Genomic DNA, 18,800 nt, shown 5'->3' with positions numbered 1-18,800 from the left:
TAGTACACATCTACCTTGCTGGGGTTGTAAAGTTGAGGAGCATTTGGTATTGTTATATAACACATGGCTCTGCACTATCTTATGTATAATGTAGTATGCTATTACATACTAATTAGTGTATTAGTATTGCATATACACAGAATTAGTAGCTACTATGGAGGTACCTGTTTTCATTGTTATGTCACTGTTTTTATTTCAAGCGATAGATTTGAGTTGGTGCGTTGCTTTAGTTTCTTTTACTTTCTTTAATAAAAAGAAGAAAGGAGTGTTTTTAAGTTTTAATACGCATGGTTAGAAGAATTGGCACATGTTTCTGGTTAAGAGTGAGTTAATAGTCTACTTACATGCTACAGTGTGCTTAGAATATAAGAATACTGAAATAGTCTGAATGATTGAGAAGATTCTTTGTAGTACTTTATGTTGCTAAATAAGAGCTATTAGCTTTACAATGCCATGCATTCCAAGGGCTATTTAATATAAAATAGGAACTATGGTACTTAACTAATCCTGCCGACTCTCTGCCCAGATTACACCAATAATGAGTTATTAGTTACATAACACACTGAAAACTCTTACGTTATAGTTTTAAGTGTAAACTTGTTAATCTTTTAAACATAAATCTTGTGTTAGGAAAAATGTGGACCAGAATGATAATATCCAGCAGGGAATATAATAAGTGCTAAATGAATATTTCCTTGAATGAAGGTAGAAATATTGATACTTTTTAGGCTTTTAGTCTGTTGCATCTAGGGAATTCTTAATCCCTAGTTCTGTAATTGACGCAAGAGATACCCAGTAATTACACCTTAAAAGAATGAATTATAAATGAATGACATAATGGAGATACCTTTATCATATTTCACTGCAGGGTATTAATAGACCTATCACAGGTGTTTGTCTTTTGAAAATTTCAATTATGAGTAAATCCATCAGTGGAAAATGATACTTTAGAGGATAATTTAAAAGTCTTTGGATGTATTCCTTACATTAATGATTCAGGATAGATTTTGTGAAGAAGTAAAAGTTAGAAAAATGACATTGAAATGGTATCATTTGTTGAACTTATGCCAAAGTATAACATTATTGTTAGTGATATCTCAGTCCTTTTAATATGGATATCATATTATAATTTTAGAGCCTCAGTATCTTTTCTTGGTCTGCTTTATAAAATAAATTGTATTTGGGCAACTGAATCAGGCTAGAGCCCAAAATTCGGAGACTCCAAACTGTGAATTGTGTTTCTGTTAGTCACATTAATGCTCAGTGGTATCCTAATTTTTAATCATAATTCAGTCATCTTAAAACCAAATCGTAATTATACTTTTCGTTAGTATGACATTAATAATTTTATACTTTGGCTGAAGGTGATCCTCTACAAAGTAGGGACAGTTGGTTACATTTTATCCTAAGGTTGTTTTGTTTTAGCTAAACTCCCTAGTATATTTATCCAGTAATTTGTTTAACAAGTATCAGAAGTCTCTCCTTGAGTCTATCCTGTAGTTCAGTGTATAGGATAATCTTTCAAATAACATTTAAATGTTTGCAGTTAAGATGATTCTGTGCTTGTGTCTAGGATGTTTGACACAGTTTACATTTAACCTCATAGAACAGTTTATAGAATGTGAAGAATAGTGAAAGTATGGATTTATGTATAAAATATCACCAAATACTGGTACAGTTCACCTGAATTAGGGCCATGTTTTTTACTTTTTCCTTCATGGTCTCATTTAGAAAGTAACAGGCAACACTTGTTGTCCAACTATTTGGTTGTATTTATTTTCTCTTAATGTGAATCGTATAAATAATGACTTTAGGTATCTCTGTTTTAAGTTGCTTAAAGCTTTTCCCATATGTAGAAAAGGTTGAAGAAGACCTTAGAGAATTGTTTGCACTTGCCAGTAACATTTACACGAGTTGACCTCTGCTTTACTGATAACTTTTAAGCCTCTTTTCTGCAGTGAAGGAATTCAAACTTAAGCATATAGAGTTAGAATTGAACTTCTAATGCAAATTTAACAAAATTATTCAATTAAAATAATTTTGCTTCTATGAAACTGACCCTAGTTTGTTGCACGTTTATTTTGTTGCTGTTGCTGTTTTTCTTTTCCTGCTCTGGATTCATGGTGATTTAAATAGCTGTGTTTAGAACCATCAAAATTTCCATCATTTTTTAAAAAACCACTACTGTAACTAGTGGATTTTTTTTTTCTTTTGACATAGTTATAAACTTACTGGAAATGGTAAAATATTCAGACATTGAATTTTTAATACGTGATCATATTAAATTCTCTAGGAAGGAAGTGGTGATTTTCTTTGGGGGTTGGGTTATTTCATAAATCTGTTTACTCAGTATTAGAACACTTACTGTCATTCATTATATTAATATGTCAAAGAAGGAAAAAGTACCATCATCTTGATGGATACCCCAGAGACATCTGAAATTTGACACCCAGTCCTTTAGTGGGATGCTATTGCACTGTGGTTTAGAGCTAAGGGTCCAGAATTATAATGCTTTAAAAAAAAATCCCTGGTAGACCTTATTGGGCAGTGAGATGTGATTTTTCTGAGCCTCAGTTTCCTCATCTGTAAAATGGTGTTAATAATCACATTGGTCTTGAGGGCTAAATAGATAATTTATGTAACACACACTGCCTAACACTTGAATATCAGTTGATATTTCTGTAATTGTTTTTGATTTTTAAAAACACCTTAGTAAATAATTACTAAACATAGTGTAGTAAGGAAATCAGAGGTTTAGGTATTTTAAGGGAAAAGACAAATTATTTACAGGGTAAGATTATTCACCTAGAAAGCATAAAAGATCAACTGAAAAGTTATAAGAGCTAAAAGGAAAGTTGATTAGGTTTCTCAGAAAACATTATTACACAGAAATCTGCATCTTTCCTATATGTCTGCAGTAATCGGGTTTATTTATATAAACCCGTATCTTTGAAAGAGTTGGTTTTCTTACCAATATGACATATCTAAGAAAAATTTTTAACAAGCAGTGCATGGACGTATGTGACAAAAACAAGATTTCTCAACTAGAAACCTCATTATTATAAGATGTCAAGTCTCCTGTATTTATTCATAAGTTTAATAAAAGTCTAATGAAAATTTCAGTGATTCTTTGTTTTGGGAGGAAGTACTCAAAATGATTTTAAATGTAGATTTACCTGGAAAGATAAATGGATACAACTAGGTAATGAAAATAATAAAATGATTGGGAATTAGTTCTGACAGACATTAAAATGCTACAAATCTAAGTGGTCAGGCTTACAAATGAGTTTTACTTTGTGCTTTTTTGATTTTCAAAAATTAAAGATGTTCATTTCATTTTAAAAAGAAATTGTATTTTAAAGTCTTAATATGACTGCATTTCTGACATGCCCTTTAAATGTTTAAAGTTTCTTTATGCTGTGTGTGGAGATAACTTACATGATAAGTAATTTTCATTAGTATTATTGTAGTTATATTCATGGTTTTATAAGCTTAAATAGGATTTTTGAATTTGTTTGATCTGCATTTTTTGAAAGGCTTCTTCTGTTTCTTAATTAAATTTGTTTCTGTGAATATTATCAAGCAGTGAGCTTCAACAGGCTAATTACAAGAGTTGAAATCCTTGCAAAGCTAATAACCTCCAGTCAGGCCAGATTTGAATGAACAGAATTGCTTGATAATCTGATGTTTGCCTGTTGTGATATTTTTTTTTTTTTTTTTTTTTTTTTTTTTATGTGAAAACACTTGATTCTCCTGAAGAGGAGAGAGAAGTTCTTGTTCTTTTAAAGGGAAAACTAGTAAATGAATTTTTGAGGATACACAGAACATTTAGGTTTATAGGATTTCTTAATTTCTCTGTGGGTGGATTTTTGCCCCCAGGAATTTTAGACTTTAATATTAGTATATAGTCGGATCTGCCCCTGGATGGTGTGGGCTTGGTCCTTTCACACTTACTATTTTAATTTGGGGTTCTTCCCTTATTTTGATAACTTTAACTTTCATAGGAAAATCAGTCGCCTATATGCCTTATGCTGAGGTCAAACGTGCTCTAGAACAGGAAGCACAGATGCACAATACTGCAGCAAGGTCAGCCTCACCGTGTAGGCTTTCTCCAAGAGAAGTCAGTAAAGCCGCTCCACAGCCTGATATGAGTGCAGCCCGCTATAGTGTCCCGCCAGGTAAATATCACTCCTCTGTGCAGTGGCTGCTGGCCATCCACCCACAGATGTCCCATGTGGGTGGTTTAATCTCATGAATGAACTGCTTTTCCAGGACATGTCCTTGCTGTTTCAAAATAACTTTGTTTCTCTGCATTCCATCATCAGTTGTATTTAGTTGAGTTCACTGGGCCACTGGGAAATTTGTGTTCACACATTTATACTGTGACATTGACTGGCTCTTCTTTTAAGAAGAGTACATGAATTTGTAAAAGTCTTGATCTCCCCATCCTTAAAATTAAAGTGTTCTGTGAGAGCCAGAATCGGTAAATGTTTCTCAAAATATGCAAGATGCAAAAAGGTTGTATAACTGGTTGTCAGTCATGTCTGCGTATTCTATGAAGTAGTGTTATCAGCTGTTCTTAAGAAGTACCCTAAGAGTGATGGCAAGAGGTAAACATTTCTGAAGACTGATGTTTGCCATGCTAAGCAGAAATAGTTTGAAATGAGCATCAGCTTGAAAGCTCTGGTTTGACAGGGAGTTGACTATTTCAACCCCACAAATAGTATTTGTGACTTAAATATGTATACAGGCTTAAGTGAATGAGAAATTTAAATAGAAATGTTCATTGTTGGTTTCATCTTGCATTTTTAATTTGTGATTTAAAAATTCAGGAATGACTGAGATAGGTAACATGTTGTAAACTAGGAAACGGACTATTTTAAAATCATTTCTCTTTCCTTTTAAAAGTCCTTCAGCCTGCTCCACATCAAGTGATAACTAATCTCCCTGAAGGTGTTCGGCTTCCGACAACTCGACCAACCAGGCCGCCGCCCCCTCTCATCCCATCATCCAAAACGACAGTGGCTTCAGAAAAACCATCATTTATAATGGGAGGCTCCATCTCACAGGTGAAATTACTTCTCTTTACAGTAGTAGATTTCTTGTTCAATGTGGCTTTGGTAAAACTTTTTCCTCCTCCTCGCACTGATCTATCAGAGTACTAGTAAATAATAATCTGTCTGAATATGGAGCTTCAAGTATAGCAGCAGTCACTATACTCTTGCCACAAGAGTTTTCAGTGGATTGTGTACCCAGATTGAGTGGCCATGGCATAACACCCATTTAATTACACTTGGCATACCACCTGGTTTAATTTACATCACTCTAAACTTACAAGTTTTAAACTTAGTTTCAAACAGTAGAATAGTTGTTCACTAACCTATGGTAAAGGCTCTAAAATTAAATTGTAGGTGATTAGTATTATAGTTTATTCTGACTTTGACCACTAAATCTTTTTTCTGGGTCATTACGTTTTCAAAAATTGAGATACAGGCCGGGTGTGGCGGCTCACGCCTGTAATCCCAGCACTTTGGGAGGCTGAGGCAGGCGGATCACGAGGTCAAGAGATCAAGACCATCCTGGCCAACATGGTGAAACCCCATCTCTACTAAAAAAAAATACAAAAATTAGCTGGATGTGGTGGCGTGCGCCTGTAGTCCTAGCTACTTGGGAGGCTGAGGTGGGAGAATTGCTTGAACCCAGGAGGCGGAGGTTGCAGTGAGCCGAGGTTGCACCACTGCACTCCAGCCTGGCACCTGGTGACAGAGTGAGACTCTGTCTTAAAAAAAAAAAAAAAATTGAGATACAACCTGGTCTTAACAGTTCCATCAGTTTTGACTAACATGTACATCAGTGGTCACACCCTTGTCAAGTTATTGAAGACCTTCTATCACTTCAAAAGTGTTCTCATGTTCCTTCCCAGGCCATCTCCCCTCCCGCTGCCTGAAGCAATCACTGTTCTACTTCCTGTTGTTAAAGATTTGTCTTGGCTTTTCTAGAACTTCATGTGAATGGAATCAAACATGGTGTACTCTTTTGTGTCTGTCTTCTTTAACTTGGCCTAATGGTTTTAGGGAATTTATCCAGGGTTTTATGTAATCAGTAGTTTCTTCTTTTTTATTGCTGAATAATACCAGTTTGTTTATCCATTCTCCTGTTGATGAAAACCTAAGCTGTTTTCAGCAGCCATGAATAAAGCTGGACATTCTTTTAATGGGTTCTTTGTGGACATAGGTTTTATTTTTCTTGTACAATTACCTGGGAGTGGAATTACTAGGTTTATGTATATTTTATACTTTTCCAGAGTGGTTCTACAATTTTACGCTGCCACTAGCCATGTACGAGACTTGCGATTGCTCCATTTGCTGTTGTCAGTCTTTGTCATTTTAGTCGTACTTGGGTGCGCAATAATATTTTATTGTGGTTGTATTTTACATTTCTCTGACAAACAGTGTTGGGCACTTTTCATGTGCTTATTGGCCATTTGTACACCTAGGAAGTGACTATTTAAATCTGATTATATGTTTTTACCGGCTCTTTTTTGATATTGTGTTGTAGGTCTTTATTATGGTTGAAAGTTCTCTGTTAGATATATATGTTACGAATATTTTCTGTTAATTTTCTTGTTGGTGTTTTGATGAGCAGAAGTTTCAAATTTTTATGTAGTCTAAATATATATTCACACTTTTTTCTCCTATGATTAGTTTTATTTTCCTATGAAATCTTTTGCCTGCTCCAAGATTCTGAGATATATTCACCTGTGTTTCTTTCTAAAAGCTTTATAGTTTTGGTTTTTATATTCAGACCTGTGACCAGTCTCCAATTAAGTTTTTGTGTATAGTATAAGGTCGGGATTAACATTCGTCTCTATTTAAATTTCTAGTTGAAAAATAACATCAGGCCGGGCGCGGTGGCTCAAGCCTATAATCCCAGCAGTTTGGAAGGCTGAGGTGGGTGGATCACCTGAGGTCAGGAGTTCAAGACCAGCCTGACCAACAGGTGAAACCCTGTCTCTTTAAAAAAATAAAATAAAATAAAATAAATAAATAAATAAAATCAGTTGAAAAGTCCTTTACTCATTTGATTGCTTTAGTTCCTTTGTTAGAAATCATTCGACAGTATATATGGGTCTGTTTCTGCACTCTCTCCATGCTGTTCCACTGATTTACTTGTTCATCCTTTTGTCTTGATTACTATAGCTTTATTGTAAGTCCTGATATTATGTAGTGTAAGTCTTCAGTGTTTTTGTTTTTCAAGATTGTTTTGACTATTTGATGTCATTTACATTTTCATGTAAGTTATATAATCAGCTTATCAATTTTTTATCTCCCCCATTTTTTTGGTTCCCAAGTTTTATTCAAGAACTCATACAAAACATTCCAGATAAATGAGTTTTAACCCTCATCTTCCTTTTCTTCTTTGTCCTGGTTACTTTGGAAGTAATGCAATTCAAAATTCTCTTTGCTGTTAGCAGCCATGCACAACCAATTACATAGTTTATTCTTCAGATGCTTTTTGGGTGGTGAGCTATTTCAAATACCTTTTGGAAAAAAGCACCTCAGAAGTTACAGTGCTTGTGTTCTTGCTCCTCTTTCTGGTTACTACCTTTCTACCAAGATTCCCAGTGGTTCTATTCACTTTAATTCTGTCTTGGAGAAACTGCTCACAACTAGCAGCATCTTCTACAGGGTAGGTCCAGTCATCCTTTTTTTTTTTTTTTTTTTTTTTTTTGCCCCCTCTCCGCTTCTTCCCCGCACTTTGCCACAGGCTTCTTCATGGGCACCTGGCAGCAGCAAAGGCAGAAACAATCTGTCATTCTACTTAAAGAAAAAAAATTCTACTGGGATTTATTTTTCTCCCCCTCACCTCCCCTCCTCCCCTTCATTTGTTTTATTTGCAGGAGGAGTTAAAACATGTTTTAAGGGAGATTTTTATTTTTACCCCCTAAACATGAATTATTTAAGTAAAACCAACTTAACTATATACATGTAGCAAAGTAAGGGGAAAATAGCTCAAACTACCCAAGAGGCAAAGATTGTGGGGAAGAGGTGGGTGTAGTTGGCATGTAACATATGGAGAAATGCTTTATAATTTACCTGCTCAGTACTCCTCTCCAGAAGGCAAGCACAAGGACCCATTTTAAGAGGATGTTTCCCCCCAAACATCAGAGAATGCTTCAACTTACAGTTTAAGGTTTAAAAGACCAAAAGAAAAAAACCAAAAAAACAAAAACCTAGCCAAAAAACCCCACAAACCACCCATCTGCTGAGATTTTTATTGGGATTATATTAAATCTGTAGATCAATTTGGGGTAAAAATGGAAATCTTAACCTCAAATCTTCTAATCCATGAACTTATATATCTATTTATCTCTATCTTTCAGCAGCACTTTAAAGTTTTTACTTTAGAGATTTGTACGTGTTTTGTTTGATTTCTATTTGGCTATTTGATTCCTTTAAATGTATTTTTTTTTTTTTTTTTTTTTTTTTTTTTTTGGTGACAAGGTCTTGCTGTACAGTAGTACAGTCATAGCTCACTGTAGCCTCCAACTTCTGGGCTCAAGTGATCCTCCCACCTCAGCCTTCTGAGTAGCTAGGAATGCTTTTTTTTTTTTTTTTCTTTTTTTGAGATGGAGTCTCGCTCTGTCACCCAAGCTGGAGTGCAGTGGCAGGATCTTGGCTCACTGCACCCTCTGCCTCCCAGGTTCAAGCGATTCTCCAACCTCAGCCTCCCAAGTAGGTGGGACTACAGATGTGCACCACTGTGTCTAGCTAATTTTTTTGTATTTTTAGTAGAGTCAGGGTTTTACCATGTTGGCCAGGCTGGTCTCAAACTCCTGACCTCAAGTGATCTGCCCGCCTCAGCCTTCCAAAGTGCTGGGATTACACATGAGCCACCGCACCCGGCCTTTAAATTTTTATTTTCCATTTCTTTTATGTAGACGTACAGTATCTTGGCTTTGTCTCCTGTAACATTTACTTAGTGCTTCTAGTAGGGCTTTTGTTTTAGTATATTTCTTAGGATTTTCTATATATGCATGTCATCTGCAAACAGTTTTACTTTTCCCTTTCAAATTTTTATTCCTTTCATTTTCTTGTTTTATTGTAGCGGCTGGGCAAGAGCTTTTGGTGGAATACAGAATAGAATTGGTGAACACGGACATGCATTTCTTGTTGCCCATCTTAGAAGGAAGGCATTCAGTATTTTACTGTTAGGCAAAATGTTAAGATTTCATGGATTTTTTTCATCAGATTGATGTTTCTTTCCATTCTTTTACTGAGAGCCACCCCCACTCCTAGTTCTTATATTTTTTTTAGCTCCAGAATTTCTATTTTGTTTTTTAATGATTTCTTTCTATTTGTTGGTATTCTCTATCTGGCAAAACATCATTCTTCTTTTCTTTCTCTCTTCTAGAGCAACTCTGTTGCTCAGGCTGGAGGGTAGGGGCATGATCTTAGCTCACTGCAGCATCAGTCTCCTGGGCTGAAGCAATCCTTCTACCTCAGTGCCTGGGGTAGCTGGAACTAGAGGCATGCACTACCATGCCAGGCTCTTTATTTTTATTTTTTGTTGAGACAGTCTTAATATATTGTTAAGGCTGGTCTCAGACTCTTGGCCTCAAGTGATCCTCCTGCCTGGGTTTCCCAAAGTGTAAGGATTAAAGAAGGCATGCCACTGCATCTGGCCTCCTTTAATTTAGGCTTGGTTCATTTTAGTTCTTGGAATATGTTTATAATAGCTGATTTAAAGTCTTTACTAAGCCCAAAGCTCAGGAATAGTTTCTGTTCGTTGTTCTGTATCGTATCTACGGCTCACACTTTCATGTTTCTTTGAGTATCTTGTAATTTTTAGTCAAAAAAACTGGTCATTTTATATAATGTAACAACTCTGGAACTTGGATTACCCCAATTTTCAGGGCTTGTTTCTGGGTTTTTAAAATTTTATTTTATTTTTGCTGTTATTTGCTTAGTGACTTACTTAACTAATTCAGAAAAGTTTGTATTACTTGTTACATGTGGCTACTGAAGTCTGGTTAACTTCAGCTAATGATTAGACAGATTTCCTTAAATGTCTAAAATCAGTAAAATCAGTCTTTGCTGAGGAGGCCTTTTGGTGTGTTGGGCACTTGATAGCTTTGCCTTAGTCTTCACTTCCTGGCATGCAGGGCCTTAAAGGCAGCCTGAGTTAAGAGCCTAGGGCCTTCCCATGTCTTTCCTAGGCATAACCATAGCCTTGCACGTGCATGTAGTGTTCTAGGTTCTCAGGAATATGTTGGAGTGTTTCAGACCCCCATGAACATCTCATTCTCTGACTTTTAAGCATTTTGATTAGCCTATTGTTTACCCTGGCTCTTATCTACTGTCTCAGGCAGTGGAGAGGTTAATCACTTGGCTGTGTTTTTGACAAGCCTGTACCTTCGCTCTCACTCTAGTCAGGACAAATATAGACAGTTTTGTGAATGGAGTCTCCCAGAGAACCAGCAGATAAGTCAAACAATGACAGTTATTTGGGAATGAGACTTTTAAGGAGCTCCAACCTTGCTCTTTGCCTTCTGGTGGCTGCCAGGCAGCTAGTTTGCACTATGATTGTATGCTTTTGGTTTGCAACACTACGTAGAGCTTGATGAGGAGAATGAGAATAGAATAAGTTAAAATGTTACAAAGCCCACTGTTCTTACCTAAATATAGCTATTTTTTTTTTTAATAAATGTTTCCAGATTTCTACAAGCCTTTGGCTAATTTCCAGAGTTCTTTAAGGTTGATTCTTATATCACTTGAGCCTGGGAGGTGGAGGTTGCAGTGAGCTGAGATTGCACCACTGCACTCTAGTCTGGGTGACAGAGCAAGACTGTCTCAAAAAAAAAAAAAAAAAAAAAAAAAAAAAAGTTGATCCTTACAGTTTTTCATGTTTTCTTGTTGCTTTTATGGAAGAGAGTTTTTGGAAGTACTTATTACTTTGCTGTATTTGCTGATACCACTCTCCATAGCATTTTTAGTAGGAAGGAATATTAGTAATAATAGCTTACATTTTGATTGCAATGTGCAAGTGCTTTATTTATGTAATAATAGCAAATATTATCTACATGTAATGTATGGTAATTTTAGAAGACATATCCTACTCCCTTTAAAATTTTTTACATTGGTCCGGGCACAGTGGCTCATGCCTGTAATCCCAGCACTTTGGGAGGCTGAGGCAGGTGGATCACAAGGTCAGGAGTTTGAGATCAGCCTGACCAGCATGGTGAAACCCCATCTCTACTAAAAATACAAAAATGAGCTGGGCGTGGTGGTACGTGCCTGTAATCCCAAACTACTCAGGAGGCTGAGGCAGGAGAATCACTTGAACCTGGGAGGTGGAGGTTGCAGTGAGCCAAGGTCATGCCACTTCACTCCAGCCTGGGTGACAGAGTAAAACTCCATCTCAAAAAAATAATAATAAGTAAATAAATTTAAAAAATAAAAATTTTAAATTAAAGCAATATACAATGAAGATTTTCTTGCTTTACAAAAACTATTCTTAGTTTTGGGTAGAGGGGATATACTTTTTTTTTTTAAAGATGAGGTCTTCCTCTCTTGCCCGGGCTGGAGTGCAGTGGCATGATCTTGGCTCACTGCAACCTCCGCTTCCCGGGTTTAGGCAATTCTCTGCCTCAGCCTCTGGAGTAGCTTTGATTACAGGTGCGTGCCACCACTCCTGGCTAATTTTTTGTTTGTTTGTTTGTTTATAGTAGAGACAGGGTTTCACCATGTTGGCCAGGCTGTTCTTGAACTCCTGACCTCGTGATCCACCCGCCTCAGCCTTCCAAAGTGCTGGGATTACAGGCGTAAGCCACCACGCCTGGCCTGGGGTATATATTTTTAAAAACAGAAATGGGAATGCTGACTTTGTGAAATTGACCTTGTGAGAAAACAATGTTTAATCTTTAAATTTTTTTTTTTTAGGGAACACCGGGCACTTATTTGACTTCTCATAATCAGGCTTCCTATACTCAAGAAACACCTAAACCCTCAGTGGGATCTATCTCTCTTGGACTGCCACGGCAACAGGAATCTGCTAAATCAGGTCAGTGAGTTAATACAGTCATAATGTGCATAATGTGTCTACGTTTGTAGCATCACAGCCAGTAATTTAGTACTGGTTTGCTTCATGTTTCTCTGCCTTTCCACAGCTACTTTGCCCTACATCAAGCAGGAGGAATTTTCTCCCCGAAGCCAAAACTCACAACCTGAGGGTCTGTTGGTCAGGGCCCAACATGAAGGTGTAGTCAGAGGTAAAATATGCTGTTTGGCAGAAATACTAAACTTTTGTCCCCAATAAATTTATTAAAGTAAATTATTAATATATTTTAATGATTTTAATATTTTTTAACTATAGTCTTTAAATTCTAAATTTGTTTTCTTTCCTTGTAAAAGTTATTTTAAAACTTTGAAATTCCATGTTTCAGCAGTTTTTTAGTATTTAATTTTGGAAGTGCATTTTAATGAAACAAACATCATGGTTTTTGTGCTGCTTTCTCCTTTTCTTCTTGAGTAAGAAAGTAGGGGCTTTTTTTTTGTGTTTCGGGGCAGGGGCTGGGGGTGTAATTTGCTAATAGCTTTGTTTGTATTCAGGTACCACAGGAACCATACAAGAAGGAAGTATAACTCGGGGAACTCCAACCAGCAAAATTTCAGTGGAGAGCATTCCCTCCCTACGGGGCTCTATCACTCAGGTTAGTTATGATCATCTCTAATATACTGAACAGAAGCTCAGAAGAAATGAGAAGTAATTCTTAGCACTTGGCTATTCGTTTTGTGGCTTAAGCTCATTTTTCTGGATTATGGGACTGGATCTCAGTGGTAGTAAAACCTAGATCTACAAACTATCTACACAGAGACGTTAATGTGATCATTTTGACTGCAAGCTATATTATGTATATTTTGGTTCATTTGAAAAGTTCACTTATTTGCAAATTGGAAGAAGAAGTATGTTCTAATTGATGCAGCTCTTACCGTCTTCCTGGAAAAGCTTTTACCATGTGTTTAGCCTAAATAGAAATTGAGAAGAAAACCATTACAAATTATTTGCTTACTTTTGCCCTTGTGGAGAGGTAGTTCTAGAATCTCAGTATGTGAGCTGCCTTATTAGAATCTAATGCTAAATCAGGAAATGTGGATGGCATTAACAAAAGCACCAAAAATCTTCCAATTTTAGGCTAAATAAATCACCAATTTTGATTAACAAAATTTCTCTCAGTTGTTAATTTTTTTAACTTGAAATATAAAAAGTTCTTTATTTTTTAATTTTTATTTTTTGTATCTTTTTAAAAAGTTCTTTATGTATATGCACAAGAGGGAAGATTCTGTTTTAGGAAATCATTGTGAACAGAAACTTACGTCTTGCATTTTCTGAAGTGTTTGTTCATTGTCACTCTGTTTTTCTTTGACTTGTTCCTATTCTCTAGGACAGTTGTTCTCAAAGTGTGATCCCCAGACCAGTAGCATCAGAATCACCTAGAAAAATGTCTAGCAATTTTCTAGGTGATTCTGATGCTACTGGCAGAAAAGTGCTGGCAGCAGGTATTTGCAGTTTTCAGGCATATAAATTCTCAGGGCTTACCTCAGATTTACTAAGACCCAACCCTTGTTGGGGCCTGGCAATCTGTTTTCCCAAGCCCTTCAGTGATTCTGCTAGGGCCTTACTGGATAAGTGTGGTTTGTGTAGCAGAGCATTGGCATCACTGGGAAGCTTGCTAGGATAATGCAGAAATGTCAATCCCCATTCTAGATTATGTGAATCAATGAGATTCCCAGGTGATTTCTTTCTGAGATGTAGTTCACATACAACTTCCTTGAAGGTTAAGTTAAAAACAGAAGAAAAGGGCCAGGCGCAGTGTCTCACGCCTGTAATCCTAGCACTTTGGGAGGCAGAGGTGGGTGGATTATGAGATCAAGAGATCGAGACCATCCTGGCCAACATGATGAAACCCCTTCTCTACTAAAAATAGAAAAATTAGCTGGACATGGTAGCGGGCACCTGTAGTCCCAGCTACTCAGGAGGCTGAGGCAGGAGAATTGCTCAGACCTGGGAGGCAGAGGTTGCAGTGAGCCAAGACTGCACTCCAGCCCGGTGACAGAGCGAGACTCTATCTCAAAAAAAAAAAAAAAAAAAAAAAAGTTACATACTGATTTGTAAAATCTCTCCTTTTACAGTTGGTCAGTTATTTCTATTTTTACAAGCTAAAGCTTTAAAATGGACAGAGGAAAATAAATGGGCCTATGGTATTATTTTTGTCTCTTCACACTAGTATCCAAACTGTGGGAAGAAAGACAGGATGAACCGAGCCAAAGGGGACTAAATTTTATCTGTTTTAAAATCTGTGCATTTGACATGAGTACTTCTGAAGTGAGTATTAGGGATTTCTAGATGTTTACTAATGAGTTCACTTAATGACTGGACAAGTGAATGTATGTCTCTTACCACTTTTCTTAAGCATGTAGTATCAGATCGTGCTCTCTAGGATTTTAGCAGTCCTCAGAGTATAGTGGTGACCCCAAATGTGGGAGTAAACTCACTCTAGGCCTCTAACTCCTTCATTATGCCAAGTTGTTCTCTCTTGCAAGATGCTCTACATATTAGGTTCTATGAACTATTTTCCTTGAAGGAAGGGCTTGCTGCATAAAAGAAGAATAAAAAGAAGCGTGGTCACTGGCAACCCAGAGGAGGATTGATGATGGTGAAAATTTAGATAATCTGACCTAAACAGAATCAGTGTCACAACACAGAGGCATCCAAAGGCCTAACAACCTAGTAGTCAGTTTGATGTTTGAAAGTTATTTTTCCCTCATATCACAATTTGAGAGAAAGTCGTAGTATTCTAAATTTAAAACTTAATTTATCATCTTATTTTTATTAGGTTGGTGCAAAACTGTGGTTTCGTACTGTGAATTTTAAATCATTGCAACTAGTCTCAAACACATCTTTATCAAAATAGGAACTAGTACGATCAACACATTTTTTGCCAACGAGAAATAAGTTTGTTTATTCCTATAGCATAAAAATCCATGCTTCGAGATTCGACGAACTCTGCATTTTCTTTCTTTTTTGACGGAGACTTGTTCTGTTAAAAAAAAAAAAAAAAGATTACGGTGCGATCTCAGCTCACTGCAACCTCCGCCTCCCAGGCTCAAGTGATTCTCCTGCTTCAGCCACCCAAGTAGCTGGGATTACAGGTGTGTGCCACCATGCCCAGCTAATTTTTGTATTTTTAGTAGAGATGGGGTTTTGCCATGTTAGTCAGGCTGGTCTTGAACTCCTGGCCTCCGGTAATCCACCCATCTCAACCTCCCAAACTGCTGGGATTACAGGTATGAGCCACTGCGCCAGGCCATGGAAAGCATTCTACTGGTTGTGGAAGCATTTTCCCTGCATAAAGCTGTTGAGGTGCTTGAAGAAGTGGTAGTTGTTTGGTGAGAGAGACGTCAGATGAATATGGCAGATCAGGCAAAACTTCATAGCCCAGTTTGTTCAACTTTTAAAGTTGTCGTGTAACGTTTGGTCAGGTGTTGTCATGGAGAAGAATTGGGCCCTTTCTGTTGCCCAGTGCTGGCAGCAGGCATTGTAGTTCTCAGTGCGTCTCATTGATTTGCTGAGCATACTTTTCAGATATCATGGTTAGGCGGGGATTCAGAAAGCGCTGTGGGTCAGACCAGCAGCAGACCACCTTTTTTTTGATATAAGTGTGGCTTTGGGAAGTGCTTTGGAGTTTCTTAGTCCAGCCACTGAGCTAGTTGTCACCTGTTTTTGTGTAAAAACCACTTTTCATCACATGGCATAATTTGATTGAGAAATGGTTTGTTGTTGCCTAGAATAAGAGAAGACACTTCAAAAGGACGATTTTTTAAAATTTCACTCAGCTCATGAGGCACTCATTTATTGGAGCTTTTTCACCTTTCCAATTTGCTTCCAGTGCCAAACAACCACAGAATGATGGACGTTGAGTTCTTTGGCAACTTCTTATGTAGTTATAAGAGGGTCAGCTTCAGTGATTGCTGTCAATTAGTCATTGTCAAATTCTAATGGCCAACCACTACACTCTTCATCTTCAAGGCTCTCGTTTCCTTTGCAGAACTTTTTGAACCACCACTGCACTGTATGCTCTGGGCCAAATGCGTTGTTGATGTTGTGAATTGTCTCCGCTGCTTTATGACCCATTTTGAACTTGAATAAGAAAATCACTTGAATTTGCTTTTTGTCTAACATCATTTTCATTGTCTAAAATGAACATAAAATAAACAGCAAGTAATAAGTCATTAACAAATAAAGTGAGAAATGTGCATTAAAATGATACATAGCATAACACATTCAAAAGAGAAAAGAACATTTATTTAAAAATATATTCCAGTATCAAAAGGCAAATTTCAACAATGCAAAAACTGCAGTTATGTTTGCACCAACCTAATAAAAGCTGTTACATTTAAATGATTTTAGTCCTTAAGAGAAACTTCTGAGAGTTAAGTCCTGTAATAGAATCCTCACATGAAGGTGGGAGCAAAGTTGATTCACCTAATATACCTGTCATAATTTTAAGTGTTATGTGGCTGAGTTGAAGGATAAAGGTACAGGATATCTTCATGTTTATAAAAATTCAGGCCGGGCGTGGTGGCTCACACCTGTAATCCCAGCACTTTGGGAGGCCAAGGCAGGCAGATCACCTGAGGTCAAGAATTGGAGACCAGCCTGACCAACACGGAGAAACCCCATCTCTACTAAAAATACAAAAATTAGCTGGGCATGATGGCATATGCCTATAATCCCAGCTACTCAGGAGGCTGAGGCAGGAGAATCACTTGAACCCAGGAGGTGGAGGTTGCAGTGAGCCGAAATTGCGCCATTGTACTCCAGCCTGGGCAACGAGAGTGAAACTCTATCTCAAACAAAACAAAAAAAAATTCAAGGCCGGGCGCGGTGGCTCAAGCCTGTAATCCCAGCACTTTGGGAGGCTGAGGCGGGTGGATCACGAGGTCAAGAGATCGAGACCATCCTGGTCAACATGGTGAAACCCCGTCTCTACTAAAAATACAAAAAACTAGCTGGGCATGGTGGCGCGTGCCTGTAATCCCAGCTACTCAGGAGGCTGAGGCAGGAGAATTGCCTCAGCCCAGGAGGCAGAGGTTGCGGTGAGCCGAGATCACACCATTGCACTCCAGCCTGGGTAACAAGAGCGAAACTCCGTCTCAAAAAACAAACAAACAAACAAACAAACTCAATGTTTTAATTTCCTTTCATGTACATCTGCTTTCTTTGAAGCTATGGATTAGTCTAACTCTGTGATAAGTTAAATTTTCTGAGCATCTTCTGTTTCCCCTAAACCCGAGTGATTCTTCTACTTGTGTTTGATTTTGTGGCAGGGTACCCCGGCTCTGCCCCAGCCTGGCATACCAACGGAGACTTTGGTGAAGGGGTCCATTTCTAGAATGCCCATTGAAGACAGCAGTCCTGAAAAAGGCAGAGAGGAAGCTGCATCCAAAGGCCATGTTATTTATGAAGGCAAAAGTGGACATATCTTGTCATATGATAGTAAGTATTATATATATATACACCCATAGCCAGTATTACAATATGTGCTAAAAAGATAGGCTTGGGTTTTCCCACATTTCTGCTATGGAGAAGTCAGTTTCTCTTTGCTGAGCCTATGTTTTTCTCTCAGTAAAAGGAGTTAGTAATAATACTTGTCTCATGAGAATTTTGTGAATATTAGCTCAGTCAGTGAAAAGCAATTAACAATGCAGAGCCCAGACTAAATGTCCCATAGGTGGTAGCTAAGATTATCAACTGTGGTCAGTTTAGCTTAGGAAAAGAGCCTTTGTTGAACTTTAATGGAATACTTTTATTTTGAAGAGATCCATGTTTTATGCATTAAGAATTAGAGGGTAGGCCGGGTACGGTCTCTCACGCCTGTAATCCCAGCACTTTGGGAGGCTGAGGTGGATGGATCACGAGGTCAGAAGTTCGAGACTAGCCTGACCAACATAGTGAAACCCCTTCTCTACTAAAAATACAAAAAATATTATCTGGACATGGTGGTGTGCACCTGTAATACCAGCCACTCAGAAGGCTAAGGCAGGAGAATCACTTGAACCCAGAAGGTGGAGGTTGCGGTGAGCAGAGATTGCTCCACTGCACTCCAGTGTGGGCGACCGAGGGAGATTCCGTCTCAAAAAAAAAAAAAAAAAGAATTAAAGGGTAGGTAATCTGATAATATTGATAACAATATTTAAAATCTCTTTAATAAAACTTTTAACATATATGTATATTTTTTAGATGTATTCTTAAATTATATTTTCTCAGTAGTATTTTATAAGAATGACTCAAATGTGATAGCAATATTAGCCAAAGTTTTGACCGAGTTTGAGTTCTTATTTGGGCCTGCCTCTGTGACCTTGGAGTAGTCATTAGCTGTGCTTTGTTTCTCTTCCAATACAAAAAAAAATAAAGCATGAGTGTACACAGTGCCAGATGCTGCAGAATGCTTCGTAGCATTCTTATTGCTCGCTCCTTCACATGTCTGGCATATGTTCATTAACATTTTGTTTCTGGGGTTAAGAAATTAATGTACGTTGTGCAAACCAGACGTCTGCACACCTTTTTGTTTCTTTCCACATCCGCCAAATCACTACGTCATTTCTGTTCATTTTCCCAAAGTGTCTAGAATCCATCCATACTCCGTATTCATCACTGTCACCATCATCTTTAACCCAGCGGCCGCCTACCTCATCTCCCCACCTTCAGTCTCACTCATATTCGAAGTGTGTACCATA

General features: G+C 37.5%; 1 protein-coding gene across 27 annotated transcripts in view; it reads left to right on the top strand.

The window, feature by feature from the left end:
• Window positions 1-18,800, top strand: part of NCOR1 (nuclear receptor corepressor 1) — a 182,392-nt gene that overhangs the window by 118,530 nt on the left and 45,062 nt on the right. For 15 of the 27 annotated variants that reach the window (XM_074388215.1, XM_074388214.1, XM_074388212.1 and 12 more), the window contains 6 exons: window positions 4,005-4,178; window positions 4,909-5,069; window positions 11,943-12,063; window positions 12,170-12,271; window positions 12,612-12,712; window positions 17,391-17,559. In XM_074388215.1, the coding sequence (XP_074244316.1) occupies window positions 4,005-4,178; window positions 4,909-5,069; window positions 11,943-12,063; window positions 12,170-12,271; window positions 12,612-12,712; window positions 17,391-17,559 (828 nt within the window). The remainder of the gene's footprint in view (window positions 1-4,004; window positions 4,179-4,908; window positions 5,070-11,942; window positions 12,064-12,169; window positions 12,272-12,611; window positions 12,713-17,390; window positions 17,560-18,800) is intronic. The other 12 variants (XM_074388228.1, XM_074388230.1, XM_074388224.1 and 9 more) reach the window with 1 other exon arrangement.

This window comes from Saimiri boliviensis, chromosome 17 (genome assembly GCF_048565385.1).
Source record: "Saimiri boliviensis isolate mSaiBol1 chromosome 17, mSaiBol1.pri, whole genome shotgun sequence".
Taxonomy (NCBI): domain Eukaryota; kingdom Metazoa; phylum Chordata; class Mammalia; order Primates; family Cebidae; genus Saimiri; species Saimiri boliviensis.
Note: the sequence above shows the minus strand (reverse complement) of the source record. Positions and strands in the feature narration are given on the sequence as shown.